The 22,038-nt window shown below is 45.1% G+C and overlaps 1 protein-coding gene across 1 annotated transcript in view; it reads right to left on the bottom strand.

Moving 5' to 3' along the window:
* The window catches only part of LOC135218836 (cyclin-G-associated kinase-like), a gene marked incomplete in the record, with an annotated part of 495,799 nt that overhangs the window by 311,563 nt on the left and 162,198 nt on the right, over positions 1 to 22,038 (bottom strand). Inside the window, 2 exon segments of the mRNA XM_064255283.1 lie at positions 4,180 to 4,295; positions 8,600 to 8,774. Of these exon segments, the coding sequence (XP_064111353.1) occupies positions 4,180 to 4,295; positions 8,600 to 8,774 (291 nt within the window).

Here is a 22,038-nt window from a genome sequence, read left to right as displayed (position 1 = left end):
CGGTATGAGGTTTGACTTCTCTTAGTTTACCATGATGCTGAGTTCCAGACAGAACCAAAGCAGAATAATCTCTGTCCTGCAGCAGCTTCTCTCTAGAACCTGCCAAGACCAACCAATCATCGAGAAACCTCAGCAAACAGATCCCCTGAGCATGGGCCCAACTTGAGATGAGAGAGAAGACCCTTGTGAACACCTGAGGGGCTGTGGTCAACCCAAAGCACAAGACTTTGAACTCGAAGACCTTGTCTCCGAGAGAGAATCGTAGGAACTTCCTGGACGACGGATGAATAGGGATCTGGAAATATGCGTCCTTTAAATCTATCGACAGCATGAAGTTGCTTTCCCTCACAGCTGCCAACACCAATCGCGGGGTCTCCATCTTGAACTTCGTCTTCCTGATGAAATGATTCAAGGTGGATAAATCAGTCACAGGACTCCATCCCCCTGATGCCTTGGGCACCAAGGTGTGACTGTAAAACCCCAGAGATGACTTCCCCCATAGTATCTTTGTTCAGCATCTTTTGCACTTCCTCCCGGAGAGCCAAGAACTTCAGAAAATCTGGGGGATACACCTGCCTGAGCAGAGGTTTGTCCGAAAGTGAGGGAGAGAAGTCGAATGGTAGTAGATACCCCACCTGAAGGACATCTACTACCCACTTCTCCACCCCATAACTCTGCCACTTGGCCTGGCCCACTGACCCACCAGGCAAACCCCCATCTATGGCAAAGGAGAGGGAGAGGCACCCAACCTATCGACAACCCCCTTATTTCTGGCCATGGAGCCCCTTCTTGACTTGTAACAGCAGGAGCGAAAGGGAAGTTGGTCCTCTGATCTAGACTGGGATGACTGGGAAGGCCCTGCCAAAACCAAACTCCCAGATGGCATACCAGGCGATGATCTCCATGATTGCTGCTGAGCAGGGAGGAGAGACTGACTTTGACACAGCCTGGTGCACTAACTTGTCCTTTGTGTTAGCCCGGCGTCAGTCTATCACATCCTCCAGCTCAGTCCAAGGGAACAGGATCCAAGATTCTAAAAGGTCCCCATTCCTAAGCGCCAACAAGAAATCAGGGTCAACTGATCTTGGTATCCTGGACAAAGCCGCGTCTCTTCTGATCAGAAGAAGATTAGCCCATAAATTGACGCCGAGGTGTGTGAGATAGGAGAACGCCTTGCCCCCAGACTGCAACAAACTGGCAAGAGAAGAAGCACTCACCAATCCTTCTGGGAACCTGTCAGACGCAATCTGGGCAATGACCGTCAACCAGAAGTCCAACTATGCCACAGTCAGTAACATGGAGGCTGCTATAGACTCCAAAGCTGAGGCATCCTGTGGAGACAAGGACTGCGCCACCAACCTCACCTGCTTCAAAGTCAACCCTGATTTCAGACGAATGACGTCCGGGTTAAGATGAAAAGACAAGTAGGCAGAGTTCGTAACATAATACTTCCTATGCCTCGTGAGTGGAGGGGGAAGTAACTTGGAAGAACCCCTTGACCGAAGAGACCTGTCCCGATTTGACTCAGAGGCATTCACCTTGTGCAAGACCAACTGGACATGCCCCAAAAAGGGAAGCTGAAACGACAACTTAGGATCTTGCGTAGCACACAGTAAGGCTTCCAAGCAAGAAGGAGTGAAAGACGACCGAGCCTGAGTCCTACTCTCCAAATTGTTGAACCCACAAATGAGATCAACAACTTCAGTAAAGGAAGACAAAAACTCTTGCGCGTCTCCTTCCTCCTGCTCCGGCAACGGAGACCAACGACGAGACAAAGATGCAGGCTTATCCGACACGCCTTCCTCGTGCCGACCAACAAAGGACACAGGAGCCAAACAGCCCAAAGTGCCAGCCAACCTGTCTGGGCTGGAGCCAAGCACCAACTCCTGCAATTACAACGCACACTCCCAATCAATGACTCATGTATGTGGCCACGTATGCATCCGTATGGGGCAGACGCATGTACGTTCGAAGGAGAAGCGTCTCAAACACTTGATAAAGAACAAGAATTCCTCGAAGTCAAACCCTGGACAGCATCAAGGGAAGGGGGAGACGAACACTCTGGCTGCACTACTTCCGCGTTCACAACCTTTGATCTTTTCACAGGCGCCTTGAGATCCTTACGGTGACAAATAGGCCCTGGTGCCGAAGAAGCGGAAGAATCAGCAACTTGCTCACGAACATGTGAGGACAAAGCAGAGGGCAAAGCAGCCACTGCAGATTGCACAGGGGATGAAACACTAACACTATCAGGAACAAAGGCATGCCACTCCTCGTAGACGAAGAAAAGGCAAAGTCCTTAACCTTCCAAAGCTTGATACGCCGACGCAGCGCAGATGGGGGAGAAGGAGAGGATGACAGCACTGACTCCTTACACATCCTCTTGGCAGGAGGAGGGGGTGGGGGGCGACACAACACGCTTGCTCCCAGACTTCCCAGCTGACATGGCAGCAAACCTATCTTAAAAAAAGTCCAACCTCTTAAGAACCGCCTGACATAAAGCCTCAGACGGATCAGCAGACGACACAGAAGGGAGATGGAGTGTACTGGATGGCAGCAATGACATCACGGGAGCAACCGATGACGACACAGAAGAGCAAGGCAGCGCAGCAGAGGGAACTGGGAGTGACATCATCGATGGCAGTGACATCACTAGTGGCGCTGACGTCACAGCTTCTCCCTGACCCAAAGAAGCGGCAAGCATCACTGGGAGAGCAATACAATATGGCTGACCCTGGCTACCAATGAAGATGAGGCCAGGAGGAGGGGGTAGTGCTTGGGTAGCCTGAGGGGGGAGGCGAGCATCCATGAAGTGCGTCAGCAAACCCTCTAAGGAGGGTGGACCCCATAGCCCAAGCGAACCCCAGAGCTTCGCCATTTTGGATCCCTCTGAATTTGAAATCAAAGAAACTGATGAAAAAGCCTCCTCACTCGCAGAAGTAAATTAACTCCAGAGGAAGGGGGGGCGACATTACACTATAAATAAGCCTGAGGGCCTCCTGATATTTCCAACGACATATCAATGGAAGAAAAGGAAGGAGACAAAGGCACAACACTAGCATGGGGTGTGACTGCAGCAAAGACGAAGCAACGGGGCAAGGAGATGAAAACCCCTCCCACGAAGGAAGGGTGAAACTCCACGATGGTCCCTCTTACCATAAAATAACTTCCACGCTCTCTAGGCCACACACGACATTCAGGGCAGGGATTCGTTTTGATACAAACATTAGAACAACACCTACTGCATGTGGAGTGTGGGTCTGTCACTGAAGAAGCCAGCAAACGAGAACACGGAAATCCTTGATTTCCCAGGCACATATGTTGGCGAGGCCAAGAAGGAGCAGATGAAGCCATAATACAAGCACACACACACACAGAAACACAATCACAAGCGAAAACGGGGAATGAACCGGGTAGAAGGCCAAGAGAGGGCAACCGCGACTCTCACCCAGGCGGTTAAGAACAAGACTGAACGTGGTGGCGTGGGTGCGTGGTCCTTGACCTGATATATGCATGCATTGCCAGATCTCACAAGATTCCTAGCTTTTCATCTGCGACTTAACCGGATCCAACAAGGTACTAGAACATTATCCTATTGTTAAGACCGAAGGTTTGTTGGCGTATGAACAATTAAATTTACTTTCCATTATACATATGCTCAAGCAAAACTAGTGGTTAAATAATTTTGTAAAGGGTTCCTCTCAAACTACAACTCGGCAAATACTCTGAAAAATACAGAACCCTAATCATTCTTCAAACCTGGAAGAGTCAACTGTACTTGCAAGTGTACAAGAAATCCTATTTCTTTTGGATGGCTTGGATACCATTGATCTTGTCCCTGTTACAATGTTGATCAAAAAGTGTCTTCCTCTTCAATCTTATCTAAGGTAAATGGCAAAGAAATGGTTCTTCTGATAAAATTCCCAAGTTTATCCTCCCACAACATGACACATAAGCAAGCTCTGCTCACTAACCCCCCACCCAATAAATTTCCTACACTTAGTAACTCCCACTAATATCCCTTAGGCAGTTTTGTCATTTTCATATAGTCTACTTTAACACCAAAGGCAGATGTACCCTGAATACAATTTACAGTGTTTTTATATAGTGTGTGAAAACAACAGTATTAGCTAATAGCAAAATAGTTTCATCAAAATGCTCCTTACAGTTTTAACATACCTTTAACATCCTCAACATGATTCCTATATGCAGATTCTAAACCTTCCGCTGGATATGACATTGCAATAATACGTGATGTTATATATGATAAGTCGACGTCTGTGCGAGTCATTGACCTGAAAAACAATTCATCTGGAAGTTAAATCCATAGTTCAGTCACAACACACAGGCAAAACAACTTATAAAATGTACAAATAGTACAGTAACATATGAGATTTGTATTTTGACCGAGATCATCTTGTTTACGATTTTCTTTATTGCATTTTCCTGTCATTGGACTGTCGCCAGTTGGTTAAAATTATATTTGTAGCATTTTCAATATATGTATGCTGAAAATTTTAATCCCTTACTAGACAACCCTGAGATATCTTGTGATCAGTGTTCTACAAATTTTGGACTTACCATGTGATATCTAGTAAAAAGTTAAATGTGAGATGTCTTGTGATCAACAATGTTGTTTTAAGGCTTATCTGAGATATATCATGCTGCATCATTTGTTTGGCAGGGTACTTGCCGCTAGAAGTTGTGAGTTATCAAGAATGACTTTTTGTTTTTTCGCACCGACTACACAGCATTAGTAGCACTTCAATGGTCATCCTGGTCATTTTTTTTCTTCTTTTTGCCTGTTTTTAACTAAGCTTGGTTGTTTTACTTGACATCTTAAGACTGATTTTATTTTGTAATAATGATTTATTACATTGCTGTTGTCTTCTGTTAGCTAATCCCTTACTATTTTTTAATACAATACGGTCCCCAATTATGCGAGAATTTGGTCGATCCATGGCATCGCAGAATTGGAAATTAGCAGATTTCGAAACACATACCTTATGGGAATAATTCCATTTGGGCCAAGGGAAACGGCAACTTAACCAGTCAAACTTTTTTATACTACCCATTTTCAATACTTTCTATGCACTATACTGTAAATTTTTCTAATATGAAATTGTTCTTATGGATGAATAAAATATTAAAAAGGTTTTAATAACTTGAAAAAGTTTAAAACTACCTACAGGATGGTGAAAACTCCCACACGTAAACAATGCCACCATTGGGTGCAAGTGTACTGTACGATACAGTCATTTCCTTTAAAAAAACCTTTTGGATGGAATTTCCTCTACCTATCCTCTGCCAAAAACCTTCAAACTCCTCTAGCTCATCCTCTGTGAAGAATTCTTCTGCTTAAGGAAGGCTTTATGAACCATTTGAGGTTTTGGGGAGTGGTGGATCTTGAGTGTCTTCACTCCCGTTAGGCTTAACAAACTTGGTTACGAGTGCCTGTCTGTTTCTTTGTCCGGCACGTTCATTATGTAATCGTTTTCATATAAACTTATTCTACAATAAAAAAGAACCAATGAAAATTCAAAATTTTATATGAAATTACAATTTCAATTTCTTGAAAAGAAATTATAAAAACTCAAAATTCAACATGAAATGACAGTTTCTTCATATTCAGCAATGACGGATTTCAAGTTGTCGACTGCTGCCAAAATGGAAGTTGCTCCTTCCTTCGTCTTTAAGGGGGCCAGCCGGAACCCTTCTATATGGGGGTATAGGGCAAAAAATGCAGTCATGAAAAAATTCATGGAGCTTCATATGGCAATTGAGAATAATTATACGAAATATTTCGTTAAAATTCCTCTTACTTTCGTAGTTCCAGGGTAATTAGTAAACATAACTCAATAAGCCAAAAACATTGATCCATACAAGAAAATGTAATATTTCTTCTGTTATCGTAAATTTTGATGATTATTATCAAAGATATTGTGTGCAATGGCATCTGTAAAGATTCCATGAGTCGTAGAAGGGAAGTCAGTCAGCTACCAAGTAAGTAACCACGATTCAGTGTGAGCACAAACCCCAAGTAGTCAACACGTTTCACCTCTGACATTCGCTTGCTTTTACGTATGTTTATCTTTGTTTTGGCAAGAATTTCATCATGCCAATGAGGAAAAGACAAGCAAAAATCTCGCTAACATACAAACGAAGAAAATTTGCTCTAACATGATTACAGAATAGCATAATATACGCGATATTAGCGTAGTTAGTGGAGAGAGGGAGGGAGGGTTGCATAGTAAGTAACGCCCCCGTCTTGCCTGACGCTCATGTCGCACTGTGCCCCAGGCTACGATCTTTGAGCAAAGGGATCTTCATTTATTAATAAATAACATAGTTTTGGTTTAATAATACCCAAAAAGGAATATGAAATTCATAATAATCTTTGTATAAAGAGAGTACACCGAGTTTTACCTCTGACATTCTTTTGCATTTACGTTTTTTTATCTTTGTTTCGGCAAGAATTTCATCATGCCAAAGAGGAAAATACAAGGAAAACATTTGCTAACATACAGAAGAAGAAAATTCGCTGTAATAAGCCGAGTTAGTGAAGGAGAGAGAGAGAGTTGCTAAGGATGAAGTGCTCCGTCTTGCTTGACGCAGTGCCCCAGGCTACGATATATGAGCAAAGGGATCATCATTTATGATTAAATTACAGTATGTTAAATAACCAAGTTTTGGTTTATTAAAAATACGAAGTAAAACTTTGAACACCCGTATTTCAAAACTATACTTATTGACCTTCAAAATCTATCTTCTCACTTAGTTTTAAAGCTATAACATTGGAATTTGGTATATAACTCAGAAAGACATTAGGGAACAATCAAATCAAGCCCTTTTTTCCAATTTTTGTTTTATCTTTTTTTTTTTTCCCTGATTTTTAAGGTTTATTTTTTACCATAATGAAAAATTCATATCAAGCAAAAAAAATTACTTTCATAAAAAAAACTCTTTGCTTGATTGGAGGTTTACATCAGGTCTATACTACGTATATGGTAGTAATCCCAGGTGTTAATATTAAATATCAAGGGAGGAGATAGAAATTGAAAAATGGTTATTTTCGGGATAAATTGCCCTGGCGTCACAAAACTGAAGGTCAGAGACAAAAATCATATGCGGTTTGGAGATGTCCCAAGTCACCTTATTAAGTGGTAGGAATATCAAAGTCCTATCCTTAAAAAATGGCATTAGCCAGCCGGCCCCCTTAACTTAAGGGAAAGCTTTTGAGTTTCCAGAAAATAGGTCTTCCTCTTCAACTTCTAGGCAGATGCATATATGATATGGATGGTCAGAATACACTTCACAGACCTGAATAATACGTATGGCGATGATGATGATACCGATCATTCATACACACTGCGCTACGATGTCACAAATGCGTGAGGCAGAGCCTTCCGTCTTAGCTAATGGCTGAACAGGAAATCTTGATCTTGCATTCCCCCTTGGAGGAATAATAGTTTTTTCCTCCAAGCATTCCCCCCACCCCTTCTCTCAGATACCAGCAAACCACCACCCCCCAACCTAAAATACTTGAAAAGGCAATAGATTTTATATGCTTTGCGGCACGTGACTCACAGACTTTGAACGGCTTTGCAGATACAAAAAATCTATTTTTGAGAACTAGCGACCACATAAAAGGGGAATTGCACAATTTGAACATGCACAATTCAGGACCGGACTCTATATTGAGTAATTAGCGATCTCAAAAATTTGTTCTTTTGTTTTATAACTATATTTTTGTGCTTGTTTTTAGGTAAGTTTGGTTGTTTTATTTGTCATCTTAGACTGTTTATATGTTATATTATTGATTTATTATGCTGGTGTCATGCCTTTTGTTAACCTCTTGACCATTTTGTGATACATCGAGAATAATTTTTTTCTTTTACACTATGAGAATCTGTTTGTTTTATTCCTTCTTTTCTTTTGGTTTTTATTCAATGCCTATTTTCAAAATTACTAAAACAAAACATGAGACTTCTTGTGATAAAACAAAATAGGTATAATTTGTACGAGATAATTCATTAATGACCATAAAATGGTCTCAAATTGAGTCTCTAAAATTCATAATTTTATGTTGAAATTAAGAGGTACGTATAGTGTCTCAACAACTTATATTTTCAATTAATTAAATAAATTAATTGGAATCTTTTTGACACATTACATTAAAGAAATAGGTATGTACTTCAAGGGGTTAGTGGAAACATGATTACTGAACTAGAGGAAAATACCATAAATAGTAACATGATAACAAATAACCTTCTTTTCAAGCTTCTTCCGTAAGGCTCTCTAATATACAGTATAATTTGCATAAAGTACACAAACTGTACAAAATGTGTCTCAAAGTAGGGGATATGTACGTTTTATGATCATTCCCATGGCAGAATACATCCAATTCAGTGACCATCAAAAATGTATCATCACTGATGTATATACAAAACTATGTGCCACCTTTCACTGCTAAAATTAAAAACTGAACTTCAAATCCTTACCTGCAATGCTTCATCACATGAACTAAAGTTTTTGATACTCCTAGAAAAGTTACCAACATTGCATAAGCAATCTGGTCTAAAAATTGCAATCCACTTACTGGCTAACTGTCTGCATAACTTTACTGGAAGTATCCTTTATATTCTTAAAAAGACTTCCAGAATACCCTTTGATAGAGGAAAATAATCCCCCACCACCTTGGGCTGCTGCAGAATGATGAGTCTGTGGGTGCTGTTGGTGAGGAGGATGTCCATGAGAACCATGGCTAACTACACCTAAAAAGAAAATCTTTGCTTTAACATAAACATTGTAACTGTTTTCACATTTTAACTGGTACGTACCACTTTTTGAAATCTACCAGTTTCATTATAACTCCTACATACTTAGAAAAAATATCTAAATATTCACACTTTCAGGACATGTAACAAGGAAAATTTCATGTTAATACTTAAGTTTAAAAGGAAAAGAATCTATCAGTGTTACAAATTTATACAGAAGTAAAAGTGTCATAACTACATATACTATACATTAAAAATACATAAGAACTAACAATTTTTTAAAGTAAATTGTATTTTTTCTAGCTATACAAACCTGAGATCCTTTACTATAGGAATTACTTAAGGCATAGCCTGGACACGGCCACTAAATTCTTAACAAGGAGGTTCGGTAGTTAACTAACGGTCCAGTCGTTGGTAGTCCCTCTGACCGGACGTAAACAATCCCATTTGCTTTTGGCAAAGGTAGCAGATTGTTGGTGGCATGAGGTGGGCAGTTAGTGTAAAGGACCTGAGGTTTGTATAGCTAGGAAAAATACAGTTTACTATAAAAAATTGTGATTTGTTCCTACATGATACACGATATACAAACCCTTGGTCCTTGACCTCAGGTTTGTATAGCAAGGAAAAATACAATTTACTTTAAAAAATTGTGATTTGTTCCTACGTGATATACAAACCCTCGGTCCTTTACTATAGGAAGATTCACTGATTGGTGAGTGGAATCTGTGTGATCTCCAGTGAACTGAATGGGGTTCAGCCTATCTGAGATTTCCTTCCTGGTTGTAAGAGCGAGGAAGGGAATCCAGCCACTGACTTTTGATCGGAGCTAAAAAACTGGAAGATCATAGTCATTCTTCTAGGTACAGTGGACCCCCCGTATTCGCGTTCTCCAGATTCGCGGACTCACACATTCGCGGATTTCTCTGGGGAACATTTCCCTGCATTATTCGCGGAAAATTCGCGCATTCACGGTATTTTTCTATGATAAATATCCACAAATTCCTGGTTTTTTTGATGAATTTCATCATAAAATGCACTTTTTGTGATAAAACTATTAAAAAACCAAGTATGAAAATTTTTAGTGGGTTTTTCTTGAGTTTTAACTAACAAAATAGGCTGTTTTTAGCATTTTCATAGGGGTTCCAAACATTCGCGGATTCTAACTATTCACGGGGGGGTCTGGTACGCATCCCCCGCGAATACGGGGGGACCACTGTATACGCATAAGGGGGAGAATGTATGTCCCCCTTAAGAGAAAGCTAAGAACCATTATGTCAGAGACATTAAGACAAATACAAGTTATGAGTTTGTCTTATGTCCAGGTCCCTCTTCCCTGCCTTGTGAAGGGACGGAGTGGATATTACTTCTATTAACTAATCAAAGAAAATAAATAGGTCACTCCAAGGAGTGTATTACCTGCATCGATCACTCAGTCTAGCATGTAATGGTCCACATTACTCTCTACCCGACGGGAAAGAGTAGGATGAAAGAGATGAAAGGGGAGCCAGTCACTCCACAGTCGTGCTCAATCATGCCGTACAATGAGGTGAGATACAATACCGTCCAGTTAAGGAACTGGGTAAGTTACATAACATGTTGAGCAGCCACCACTGGTCCCAAGGGAAAGTGTCCAAGGAACTGTGGGTAATATCCCGAAGGTAATGAGAGGAGAGAAGGTGGTCTGGTGAAGACACCGGAACGACATGGTACCATTTGGCCTGTGGCTGGCACAGTAGGTTCTGCCATGGAGGAATCTCTCTCTGTGTCTCAGAGAGAAGAGCCAGAGGGTCAGGATATCAAACAGCCTGAGGCCATTTGAGTGCCACCAGAATCCTCCAAGATTCGGGGTGATCAGCGCCTTGCCAATCACTGCTCAAATCAGGTAGAACGAGGGAGAGTAAACTTCGAGGACGTCCCACGGATGTTGGAACGTGTCCTCTGCAGCTGCCCATGGGTATGGAACAATGGGATAGGTCTTTAGCTTCCTGTTGAACCGGGTGGCAAGCAAGTCTATGACTGTTCGCCCCCAAAAGGCTGAACAACCTTTCCATCATGTCTTGGTGAAGAGACCACTCGGTCCCTACCATCTGATTCTGACAGCTGAGCTTGTCTGCCATTACATTCCTCTTGCCTGGAATGTATCTGGCTAACAGCTCTATCGAGTGTGCTATAGCCCATTCGTGTACCTGCACTGTCAATTGATGAAGCCTGAGAGAGGTGAGTCCCTCTTGCTTCTTGACGTGTGCCACTACTGCAGTGTCATTGATCACCAACGCCACAGTGTGTCCTATCACACGTTCCCGAAACTCTTGGAAAACCAGGAAAGCTGCCTTGAGTTTCAGGACGTTGATGTGAAGGTGCTTGTCGTGAAGTTCCCTCACCTCTGCAGTCTGAAACTCTTCCAGGTGTGTGCTCCATCCTTGGTTGATGCATCCACTTCTTCATAGACGACCACCACACTGCCCCCCTGAACATGCTGGTACAAGAGTTCCAGGGGAACTCTTGTATATCAGCATGCCCAGGTACCACATCCTCTGCTTGGGCTCGAAATCGGACTTCGCATGATTTATCAGGATCTCTCAGATCCCAGCAAACTTGAGTCGATTCCTGTCCTGCATCAACCGCGAAAGGGAGTTCGCCAGGCCCAGCCAATTATCAAGATACTACGTACCTCAAAAGACGTATCCCGTGAAAATGCACCCAAGCCGAGACCAGGTTGAACACTTTCGTGAACACCTGGGGAGCGGTCAAGTGTCCGAAACAGTGTTCTGAATTGGTATACCATCTCTACGAGGATGAAGTGGAGGTACTTGCAGGAAGATTTGTGGATGAGTATCTGGAAATGGGTATCTGGAAATACGCATCCTTCAAGTCCACCGTCAGCATGGAGTCGTTCTCCCTGATAGAGGCAAACATTATTCGTGTTGTCTCCATCATCTTGAACTGAATCTAGCTAAGAATCGGTTCAGGGGAGAAAGGTCTATGACTGGTCTCCATCCGCCCCAAGGCCTTCTCTATGAGAATGACCTGGCTGTAGAATCCTGAGGACCAGTCCGACCAGACTTCTATAGGGTTGTGGTCAGTGTCTTCTATACTTCTCCTAGTGTAGCCCAAGGAAGTAGAGGGAATAGGAGAGGAGGATGGATGCCTTCATTACCCCCTAACAGCACTGCTGTCAGGGGGGATGAGTCGTATCCTTGTTTCAACCAGTGGTGACAGCGAGGACATGGGTCTAGGAGAGCATGATCGCCTTGGCGAGACACTTTCCCAAGGTATATGTAGAGGTTCTCACCTTGCTGTAGCAGTGCCATTGCCAGCAGCAACGTGGCTAGCAGCAACGTGGCTAGCAGTGACATGGCTAGCAGTGACATGGCTAGCAGTGACATGGCTAGCAACGTCTTGACAACCAGAGCCATGGCTACCAGCCCTGCTGTCAGCAGCTTGGCGAGGATTTGCATCATCCACACAACGCATCCCAGCCCTCTTCAAGGCCAAAACCTTGAGTGAAAAGGGTCGTATAGGGAACCTCCTCTTGTAGAAGAACCAATCTTGGTCTTGACAGGTGGGTCCAAGCTGCGGCTTGGTCCCTGCCATGGCAAGGAGTGACTCCCCTTCATTGACTGTGGATGTATGTCCTCCTTAGGTGGTCGTTCATTCAGAAATGCTTGCGAACGAGGCTCCAACACTGTCCCTGTCCCTCGAGCATAGCGCCCTTGGGAGCAGAGGCTCAAGAACAAACATTGGTTTGAGCTCCAGTGGCCTGAATTCAAGACCCTGGTCCCTAAAACAGGGTCTCAGTTCCCACTTCCGAAGAAGTGGGAGAGCCAGCAAGAGATTTCCCTGTGCTTGGCTATTGTAGTATCTACCTGTCCTCTATTAAGAGAGGTGGAATCCAGCAGGGGTCCATTCATAAAAACCAGTACTGACTTCGGGCAAAGGGACCTTGTAACTCAAGAGAGGACAGCGTCTCATCTCTTGAGAAGTAGGTTTGCCCATAGGTTAGCAGTCTGGTGCCCAGTAGGAAAGCCCTACCTCCAGACTGGCACAGTCTCCTGAAAGCTGAGTCTTCCTCCGGGACTATGGCTCCGGAGGAAGCAGCAAGTCTAGACAATGAAGGATCATAAGTCTAGCCAGAAGACTGCCTGATGAGCTGCCATTGCAGTACCTTCCAGTGTTGCTGCTTCCTGTTGAGAGAGATTCTCTCACTCGTCAGGTGTTGCAGCTACAGACCAGGACCCAGGTAAACCGGGTCCAGGTTTACCTGGTTGTCAGTAGAGGCTTCTCCGAGGGCATGTGCTAGCAGGGCTGATAGCAGGACTGGTAGCAGTTCTGGTGATAGCTGCACCTCTGCTAGCAGCAGCACTGGTGGGCGCTACACCTCTGCTAATAGCAGCGTGGATCCTTGTCTGCTAGATCGTGCACCAACCTTACACATCTGGCAGGTAGAGGAAGAGGAGGAAGCTTGTCCTAATGATTGGGCTTAAGTGAATTCTCTTGTCCAGGAACAAGGTCATTCACCTGTTCCAATACACCTTCGCCAAGGCTCAACTATGGCAGGCCCATCGAGGCCTTGGGTTCCCTCTTGGGTACTCCAAAAGGCTTCGAGACAATTGGAGCGTTCCCTCAACAGAGGAGGCCGTGGTCGTTTCCCCGAGATCGTCATGCTGATGTATCAGCACTACAATCTCTGCAAAAGTCCTCTAAATCTCAGAGGTGTCTCCAAGTCTCTGGGTAGAGGACCTTCGAGCTCTTTGAGAGACTGGTCTTTTCGATCAACTCTCCCGAGGGAAAATCTCACCAGATCCCTTAGATCCTTCCTCAATGATGCGGGCGTATGTCCGGTGGAGTCCTAAAACCCCTAAAGGAACATAGGCCCCTGAGGTTGAATCCTGAGGAGAGCACTCCAAAGGATTCCTAGTATTCGCCTCACCCCTCCCGGAGTAGCCTAAGGAGGGAGTGAGCCACGCCCTTGCACCAATGGTGACAGAGGTGTGGGTCTAGGAAAGCACAATCACCTAAACAGGGGAGAATGCAGTGGTTCTTGCCGTGCTGTAGCAGTGCTGGTAGCAGGCCTGGTAACAGCGCTGGTGGGAGCAGCGCCTCTGCTAGCCAAGACATGGCTCCCTACCTGGCAAGGCCGTGTGAGGGCCTCTCCAAGGTCGAAAACCTTGTGCAAAAAGGGCTGTACAAGGGACCTCCTCTTCGTTCTCCAGATGCCTTGCTCTGAAGAACAGCGACATCAATCCTGGCTCCTGTAGAGGAACCAAGCTTGGTCTTCACAGGTGAGTTCGAGCCATGGCTTGGTCCCTACTCTCGCCTCATGCCACTGCCATGGCAAGGAGAATACTCCCCTTCCTTGACTAGATGCAAATCCTCCATAGGTGGTCGTACATTCAGAGATTTTCGCAAACGAGAGACTGACATAATCTGTCCCTTGAGCAGCACCCTTGGGAGCAGAGGCTGGAGAATGAACCTCGGTTTGAGCTCCAGAGGCTCCCGAGGCCCTGGTCTCTAGGGACAGTGTCTCAGTCCCCGCTTCCGAAGAAGTGGGAGAGCCAGTGAGAGCCAACTGCTTCCTCCCCGAAGGGAGGAGGCAGACACTTATAAGTCTTGAGACGAGACTTCTTCGGGGGATGAGAAGCTACCCTCCCCTTCGTATGCCATGAAGCTTCCGATGGGGGAGGTGAGGAGGTGGCAGGTGATGACTATGACGACAAGGACGAAGACAAAGCTAAAGACGACAACACTTTCTTGGATTCTTCTTCTTTCCCTTCCTCTTTGACAGCTGCAGTTGAGTTGTCAGGGCCCCCCAAGGGGCAGCAGATGACTCATCAGGTCCAGGAGCTGTTACATGGGCAGGTCCAGGGACAGGAGCAGGAACAGGTGCAGGTACAGATGCAGGAACAAGCGGGAATATCTGTTCCCGGAGACCTCGGGACATGAGCTAGCAAGTGATAGGGTGTGGATATAGTCTGGTCCCAATACTACCATAGGCGATACATTCGTAGGGTGATGAGACCAAACCAGGTGTGCTGCTGGCACCTCTAATGAGGTGTAACAGCAAGCCTGGAATGATAGCCATTCCCAAAGAAGTCCGCGCTAGTTCTAAGTCTGACACCTCACCTGCGGAAGTAAAAAGTTCAGATATTAATAAAGGGGGCCCCTCACTTTGAAGTATATGTACTTTCAAAGCGAGGGGAGGCCCCTAAAGGAGCAATCACCAGGTCTGGAACCACAGGGGCCCCCCTTCTTCCCTCTCCGACTCGTTGGAAGGGGCAGAAGATGATAAAGCCTTTCCCAAAGGGACGACAGCAAGTACAGGACGATTGCCATGAGAGAGGTAAATACAAAAGAAGAGGTGAGGTTAGTACCTCAGTGTGGAAGGAGGCATCTTACCCCCATCACAGATAGTCTTTCTAATGTCTTTCCTCCTCCCGGCAAACTTCCCCCACTATGACATAGACCAAACGGAACACTCCGCACACAAAAAAAAATTATTACTCACACCACCAGCATGATGGGAAAAGGGTGTGAAGATCGATCTACAAGGCGCAGAAATTGCTGCACTTCCTACCCTCTATCACTGGGCCAGCACCAAGGGCAGGGGACACAGTCTGTTGCAACTCGGGTTTGCATGATTCAGTATATCGCAAACACATTATCACAACAACAATTATAACTTATAAAGAAATAACAAAGAAAATTCCCACCGGGATTGAAAGAAAACAGTAGTAAACAGTCGGGCAGAGAGCGGTGGAGAACATGTCTATCAGCAGCGATGGCTGAAAGCAAATTGGAATGTTTGTCCAGTCAGAGGGACTACCAACGCCCGGACAGGTACTTAACTACTGAACCGCCTGGTTAAAAAATTCAGCGGACGTGTCCAGGCTATGCCTCAAGTAATTCCTGTAGTAAAGGACCGAGGGTTTTATATCGTGAAAGAACAAACAACTGATTATCACACCATAACACAGTTCCTATGGAAACTGTAAAAATAATTTAAATGTAATAGTGAAACAGCAAAGGAGTAAAATAAATGAGTGAAAAATGCAAAAATTTTTTAAATAATTATAAATTACAAAAATCCTACTAACAATGTGAAAATAGCACTGAATTACTTGTAAAACAAAAAATTCCAAAGTTGCATTCTAGTGCAAGTGTTCCTGTCACTGGGCAACCAAATAACTGGCTACGCCATAATATCAACCGCTGCCTCAGTAAGCTGATATATTTCCATCTCGCTAATCTTTCTATTCATATCATTTTTGCTTTGGTAACATTACAACTTTTTCTCTATTAATCCTCTGATCAAATTCACCTCTGTAATGAAAATCTTATCACCCTCTATACTACCTTACAGATCTTGTTCCACACAAATTGCAAATGCGCCTCAATATCCTTATTCCTTCACGCAGTGGTCACCCCACATTCACAGGGGATGTACACCAGAACCCCGTGATTGTTTAGATTCGGCGAATGTTAGAACAACCATCTAAAAATGCTTATAAACTCTTATCTTGAATGTGGAAACACCACAGTATCCATAAAAATACTATCCTACATCAAATATACATTAAAATACCCTATCACGGTTCATACTAATCTTTTAAATATTATTGATACTATTTTAAGATAAATCTTATATTTCATGGTTATAAATACAGATATGTACTGTGTGACTTAGCTACGCATGTGACAATAATCCAGTCACCCCCTTAAGTATTTAGTCATGCACATTGTCTTTCATACAGTTACTACCATTTAGACGTCCAGTATCTTTTTACGAGGGAACAATTGTATGTACATAAAATCACGAGAGAGAGAGAGAGAGAGAGAGAGAGAGAGAGAGAGAGAGAGAGAGAGAGAGAACAAAATACGTATGAACACTGAAAACATTTTTTACACTAGTACAACATATGTAAGTAGGGCACTCACCAGTGACAAATGTTGATTAAAGATGATGATGAATTAGCCATGCAGTCTGATGAATGATAATGAAGATATGACTGCACAGCTAAGCAGAGGAGTTAAATCTCCTCTGAGGGCACCTCTTCACCTTCAGGAGATGCTTTGGGAGGCACTGACTCAGGCAATTTGGGAGGCACTGACTCAGGGGATTCAAGGGGCACTACTTCAGATGATTTGGGAGGCTTTGAAGGATCCTTCTTCGTTCATGTGATGAACATTGTGATTGGCAGCTGCTGTCATTGCTTCTTCATGGTGGTGAGGGCTTCATTATAGGGCTCCAATGCTGTATCAAGAATGTTGGAAAACTTCAAGGAGCATTCCTTGTGAGGATCCCCTCACCACCAAGAATTTTCACCAACTGGACTGCCTTAATAATGTCCAAATGCTGGATTTCCTGAGGAGAGAAGCCCATATAATTATGGACACAGTTCGGCCTCAACTTACCCCAGTAGGCATTCAGGGTCTCCATCTTCATGTCCTTCAGAGACCGGTTGATGACAGACAGACAAGTGGCAATCGTGAATTTACCCCAATAGGCTTTCAACATAAATTCACTGTCACGGCCCACTGCATCAACAAGGTGCTGGAGGGAGTTCCCGGTGTAGAGTTGCCTTCAAGGCACGAATCTCGCCCTGATCCATTAGAGTGGAGGAGAGAGGTGGTGTAGGGAGGGAGGAACTTGAGTTGGACTCCTTTGTAATAAAGATAGATAGGGTGGCCACCAGCATTGTCCATTATAAGCAAGACCTTGAACTCGATGTCCAGATCAGCCAGGTATTGCCTAACTTGAAGAATGAAGCTCAGGTGGAACCAGTACTCCGTAAGGACTTTGGTGATCCAGGCCTTGGGATTATGCATCTAGAAGACGGGCAGTAACGCCTTGCTCTTATTCTTGAGTGCCCTGGGATTTGCAGCCTTGTAAATGAAGCCTGGTTTCAACATAAAGCCAACTGCATTCCCGCACATCAGGAGGGTTAACCCGTCCATTTGTGCCTTGAATCTGGAGGCTTTAGCTTCATCCTTCATAAGGTACGTCTGGGACAGCATCTTCTTCCAGAACAGGCCAGTTTCACCCATATTGAACACCTGTTCTAGGCAGTATCCTTTCTCCTGAATTATTTTCTTGAAGGCCTCGGGATATTTCGCAGCCACCTCTTTGTCAGCAGATGCAGCTTCCCCACGTAGGAAAACAGATTTGAGGTGGAACCTTTTCTGAAACCGGTAGAACCATCCTTTGGTCACCTGAGAGCCTTGGGGAGCTGAGGACGGCCCTGGTTGTGGCTCTTCCTCTTCCTCTTCAGGAGCTGGTTCATCGAAGCCAAAGAATTCCAATTCCCCTTCTTCATCTACTTCCTATGCCCCTACATCTTTGGCTTCTTCTTCGCCACCTTGTGTAGCAGTTGATAGCTCCTGGTAGAGCTGTCATGCTTTTTTTGTGTATGTCAAGAGACATTCTTCTTCCTGCAGTCCTTGATCCAGAATGCGAGTGCAGATTCCATTTCCACAATTGCTTTGTCTCTCACTGTGGACACAGTCTTTGCTGTACCATAGTATGTCATGCTAACACTTTCTTATTTCACTTTCTTTTTTCTTTATGTATCTCACCATGCTCTCGTTGACATTAAAATGGCAGCCGACTGTTGTGTAACTTTTACCCTCCTTCAACATATCGAGAAGTTTCCCCTTCTCGTTGAACTTCATTGCAGTCTTGTTTCTTTTAGCTTCTTTGCCAGAAGCCTTAGAAGGAGCAGGGCGCTTCTTAGGGGCAATTTTTGGCATGAGGCACACAGATATTTGCTGATACATGAGTCCACTGCTTTGCATTTACGTTCACATATGCCAGTAACTTTCTACGCAATGAAGCTGATGAAGGAGATGCGCGATGTACCCACAATTCCATCTTCACGAGATGGACTCAGGTTTCAACAAATCAACACCAAGTGTACAGCCAATGAGCGACAAGGAAAATGAATGCTGCTCCTGGATTGGCTGTTGTGCAGACAACAGCCAATAGCGTGTCAAGTATCATTTCGTTTGGGTATTACTCTACCACGGCATCACAGCGGCATGAGAGGTGTTTATCTGCAGAAAGTTGGCTTGGGTGCAGCATCCTTTGAGAAAACCCAATTTTCTTATTAAAATTTACATAACTCTAATATTTGAAAATTAATAAATCTTTTTTCATCACAAAAAATGTATTTAAGTCACAAAAATATACTTAGTATGTATGCATTCAAAATATGTACGAGTGCCGCAGACAAAAACATACCCTGCTATATTCCCATTGTTTTACGTATTTTAGATATGGTCAGCGTACTTTTAGTATCATCCTAAAACACTTTATGTACATACATATCATTATTTAGATATCATATTAAAACATTTCATAAAATGCAGTCTGCATAATGCACACCCAATTGACCCAATACTCATGTATGTATACCAGTTCAATGGTCTCTCGTTTGTGCGTTTTTTGCCTGTGCGGTATACACTACTACGGACTAAGAATTACATTCTTCAAAATAACAATTTGTCAGAAATTGTATTTTTCCTAACTATACAAACTTGAGGTCTTTTAACAATAGGAAGGTACTTAGCGGCAGCTGAACCGGTCGTCAGCTTCGAACAAGGGGGTTTGGTAGTTAACTACTCGTCCGGCAGTTGGCAGTCAGCTCGACTGCGAGGAGAGGAGTCACTTTGCTTTAGGCCCAGGAAACACAGAGTGAGGGGTGGCATGAGGTGGAACTATATGTAAAGGACCTCAGGTTTGTATAGTTAGGAAAAATACAATTTCCGATAAATTGTTATTTGTTCCGATACCTATACAAACCCTCGGTCTTTTCACAATAGGAAGACTCACTTCTTGGTGGGTAGAATCTGAATCTTATGAACAGACTGGCGTTCGTCCTACCTTGGATTCCCTCCCTGGTCGTAAGAGCAGAGGGAGGGATCCTAGCCTCTGCCCAGCTGATCGGGGTGTGCACTGTAGGATCAGTGGTCGGACTTCTGGACCAGATTTATAAGAGGGAGGCAAGCGTACCTCTTATAAATAGTAAAAAGCAACAGTTCCTAGCTGACCTGCAGCGGCCTCCTGTTCAGCATAGTGACGACCGCAGCCCTCTGCCCACAGTTAGAGGAGAAGAACAAAGGAGGAAGAGAAGCCAGTCACACTCTCTCACTCGTCCATTCATGCAGTCACACAAGGATGCGATACTGTTCTGTCTGCTTGGGTGCTGGGTAGACTACACAACTTGTTGAGCAGCCACCACGGGTCCCAAGGAAAAAGCGTCCAAGGACCTGTGGGTGATATCCCGAAGGTAGAATGAAGTGAAGGTGGTCTGGTTGGCCCAAACCCCTGCCTTCAGAACCTGCGCCAGGGAGAAGTTCCTGCGGAACGCAAGGGTTGGACCAATACCTCTGACTTCATGGGCTCTCGGACGAAGGGTACGAGTGTCGTCACTGCCAGCTGTCTCGTACGCCGTCCTGATCACCTCATGCAGCCAGAAAGAAAGAGTGTTCTTGGAAACTTCTTTCTTGGTAACCCTGGTGCTAACGAAGAGGCGTCGACACTCAGGCCTGAGGTGCCGAGTTCTCTTCAGATAGCGGCGTAGCGCCCTCACAGGACAAAGCAGCATCTCATCCGCATCATCGGTGAAATCTTTCAGGGAGGGGATCGTGAAGGACTCAAACCAGTTGTCAGGGACCGAAGGATTCTGAGTCTTCGCTACGAAGTTCGGGACGAAATCGAGCATCACAGATCCCCATCCCCTGGAATCCATGAAATCGAAGGAAAGACCATGAAGTTCCCATACTCTCTTCGTCGATGCCAGGGCCAGCAAGAAGAGGGTCTTGAGGGTCAGATCCCTGTCTGACGACTCTCGGAGTGGCTTGAAGGGTCTGCGAGTCAAACTCCTAAGGACGAGAGTCACATCTCACCCCGGGGGCCTGAGTTCCCTGGGTGGGCAAGACCTCTCGAAGCTCTTCATCAGGAGGGAGATCTCGAAAGAAGAGGAGATGTCCACACCTCGCAGTTTACGGAGTAGGGCCAGGGCAGTTCTGTATCCTTTAACTGCAGAGACGGAGAGGAGCTTCTCTCGGCGAAGGAAGATGAGGAAATCCGCTACCTGCTGAAGACGGACCACTTCCCCTGGTAGACAGCTGCAGAGTACTGTCTGAGGTATCCAGCCATCTCTGCTGCTGCGCTGCGAGAAAAGCCTCTCGCTCGCAAGAGGTGGTGGATAACAGCCAGCCGTGATGACACAGGGACTCGATGGACCGGAGGTACCGTTCTACGTGTGGCTGGCACAGGAGGTTTTGCCAGGAGGGGATCTCTCTCGGCGCTTCAGCAAGCAGAGCCAGCAGGTCCAGATACCAAACGGCTGAGGTCGTTTGGGCACCACCAGGATCATTTGAAGGTTCACGGTGATCAGTGCCCTGCTGATCACTTTGCGAATCAGACAGAACGGGGGAAAGGCGTAGACGAAGAGGTTGTCCCACGGATGTTGAAGAGCGTCCTCTGCAGCTGTCCATGGGTCCGGCACAACCGAGTAGAAAACCTGGAGTTTTCTGTTGTGCCGGGTGGCGAACAGATCCACAACTGGACGCCCCCACAGGTTGAAGAGCCTTTCCGCCATGTCTGGATGAAGGGACCATTCGATTCCTATCACCTGATCCCGACAGCTGAGCTTGTCGGCTACCACATTCCTCTTGCCTGGAATGTAGCGGGTCGACAGCTCTACTGAGTGTGCCGTGACCCACTCGTGCACCTGCAACGTCAACTGGTGCAGCGGGAGGGACACTAGGCCCCCCTTGCTTGTTGACGTATGCCACCACTGTGGTGCTGTCGCTCATCAACACCACCGAGTGTCCCACCAGACGGTCCCGGAACTCTTGGAGAGCGAGGCTCGCTGCCTTGAGCTCCAGGATGTTGATGTGAATGTGTTTGTCGCGATGGTCCCACACACCTGCAGTCAGCAACTCCTCCAGGTGTGCGCCCCATCCCTCGGTCAATGTGTCCGAGAAGAGCAGCATCTCCGGGGGGGGGGTAGTGCGAAGAGGCACTCTTCTTACGAGGTTCCCGTTGTCCAGCCACCAGGCTAGGTCCTGCCTCACCTCCTACGTGAGAGACACGGGGAAGAAGGGAGGGTCCCTTGCCTGTGACCAACACTCCTTTAGTCTCCACTGAAGAGACTACAAGTGAAGACGCCCGTGAGGAACTAGCTTTTCGAGAGACGACAGGTGACCGATCACGACTTGCCACTGCTGAGCTGGTTGCTCCTGTAGAGACAGGAAC

Source organism: Macrobrachium nipponense, chromosome 1 (assembly GCF_015104395.2).
Source record: "Macrobrachium nipponense isolate FS-2020 chromosome 1, ASM1510439v2, whole genome shotgun sequence".
NCBI classification, from domain to species: Eukaryota; Metazoa; Arthropoda; class Malacostraca; order Decapoda; family Palaemonidae; genus Macrobrachium; species Macrobrachium nipponense.
This window is presented reverse-complemented; position numbering and strand designations above follow the sequence as displayed.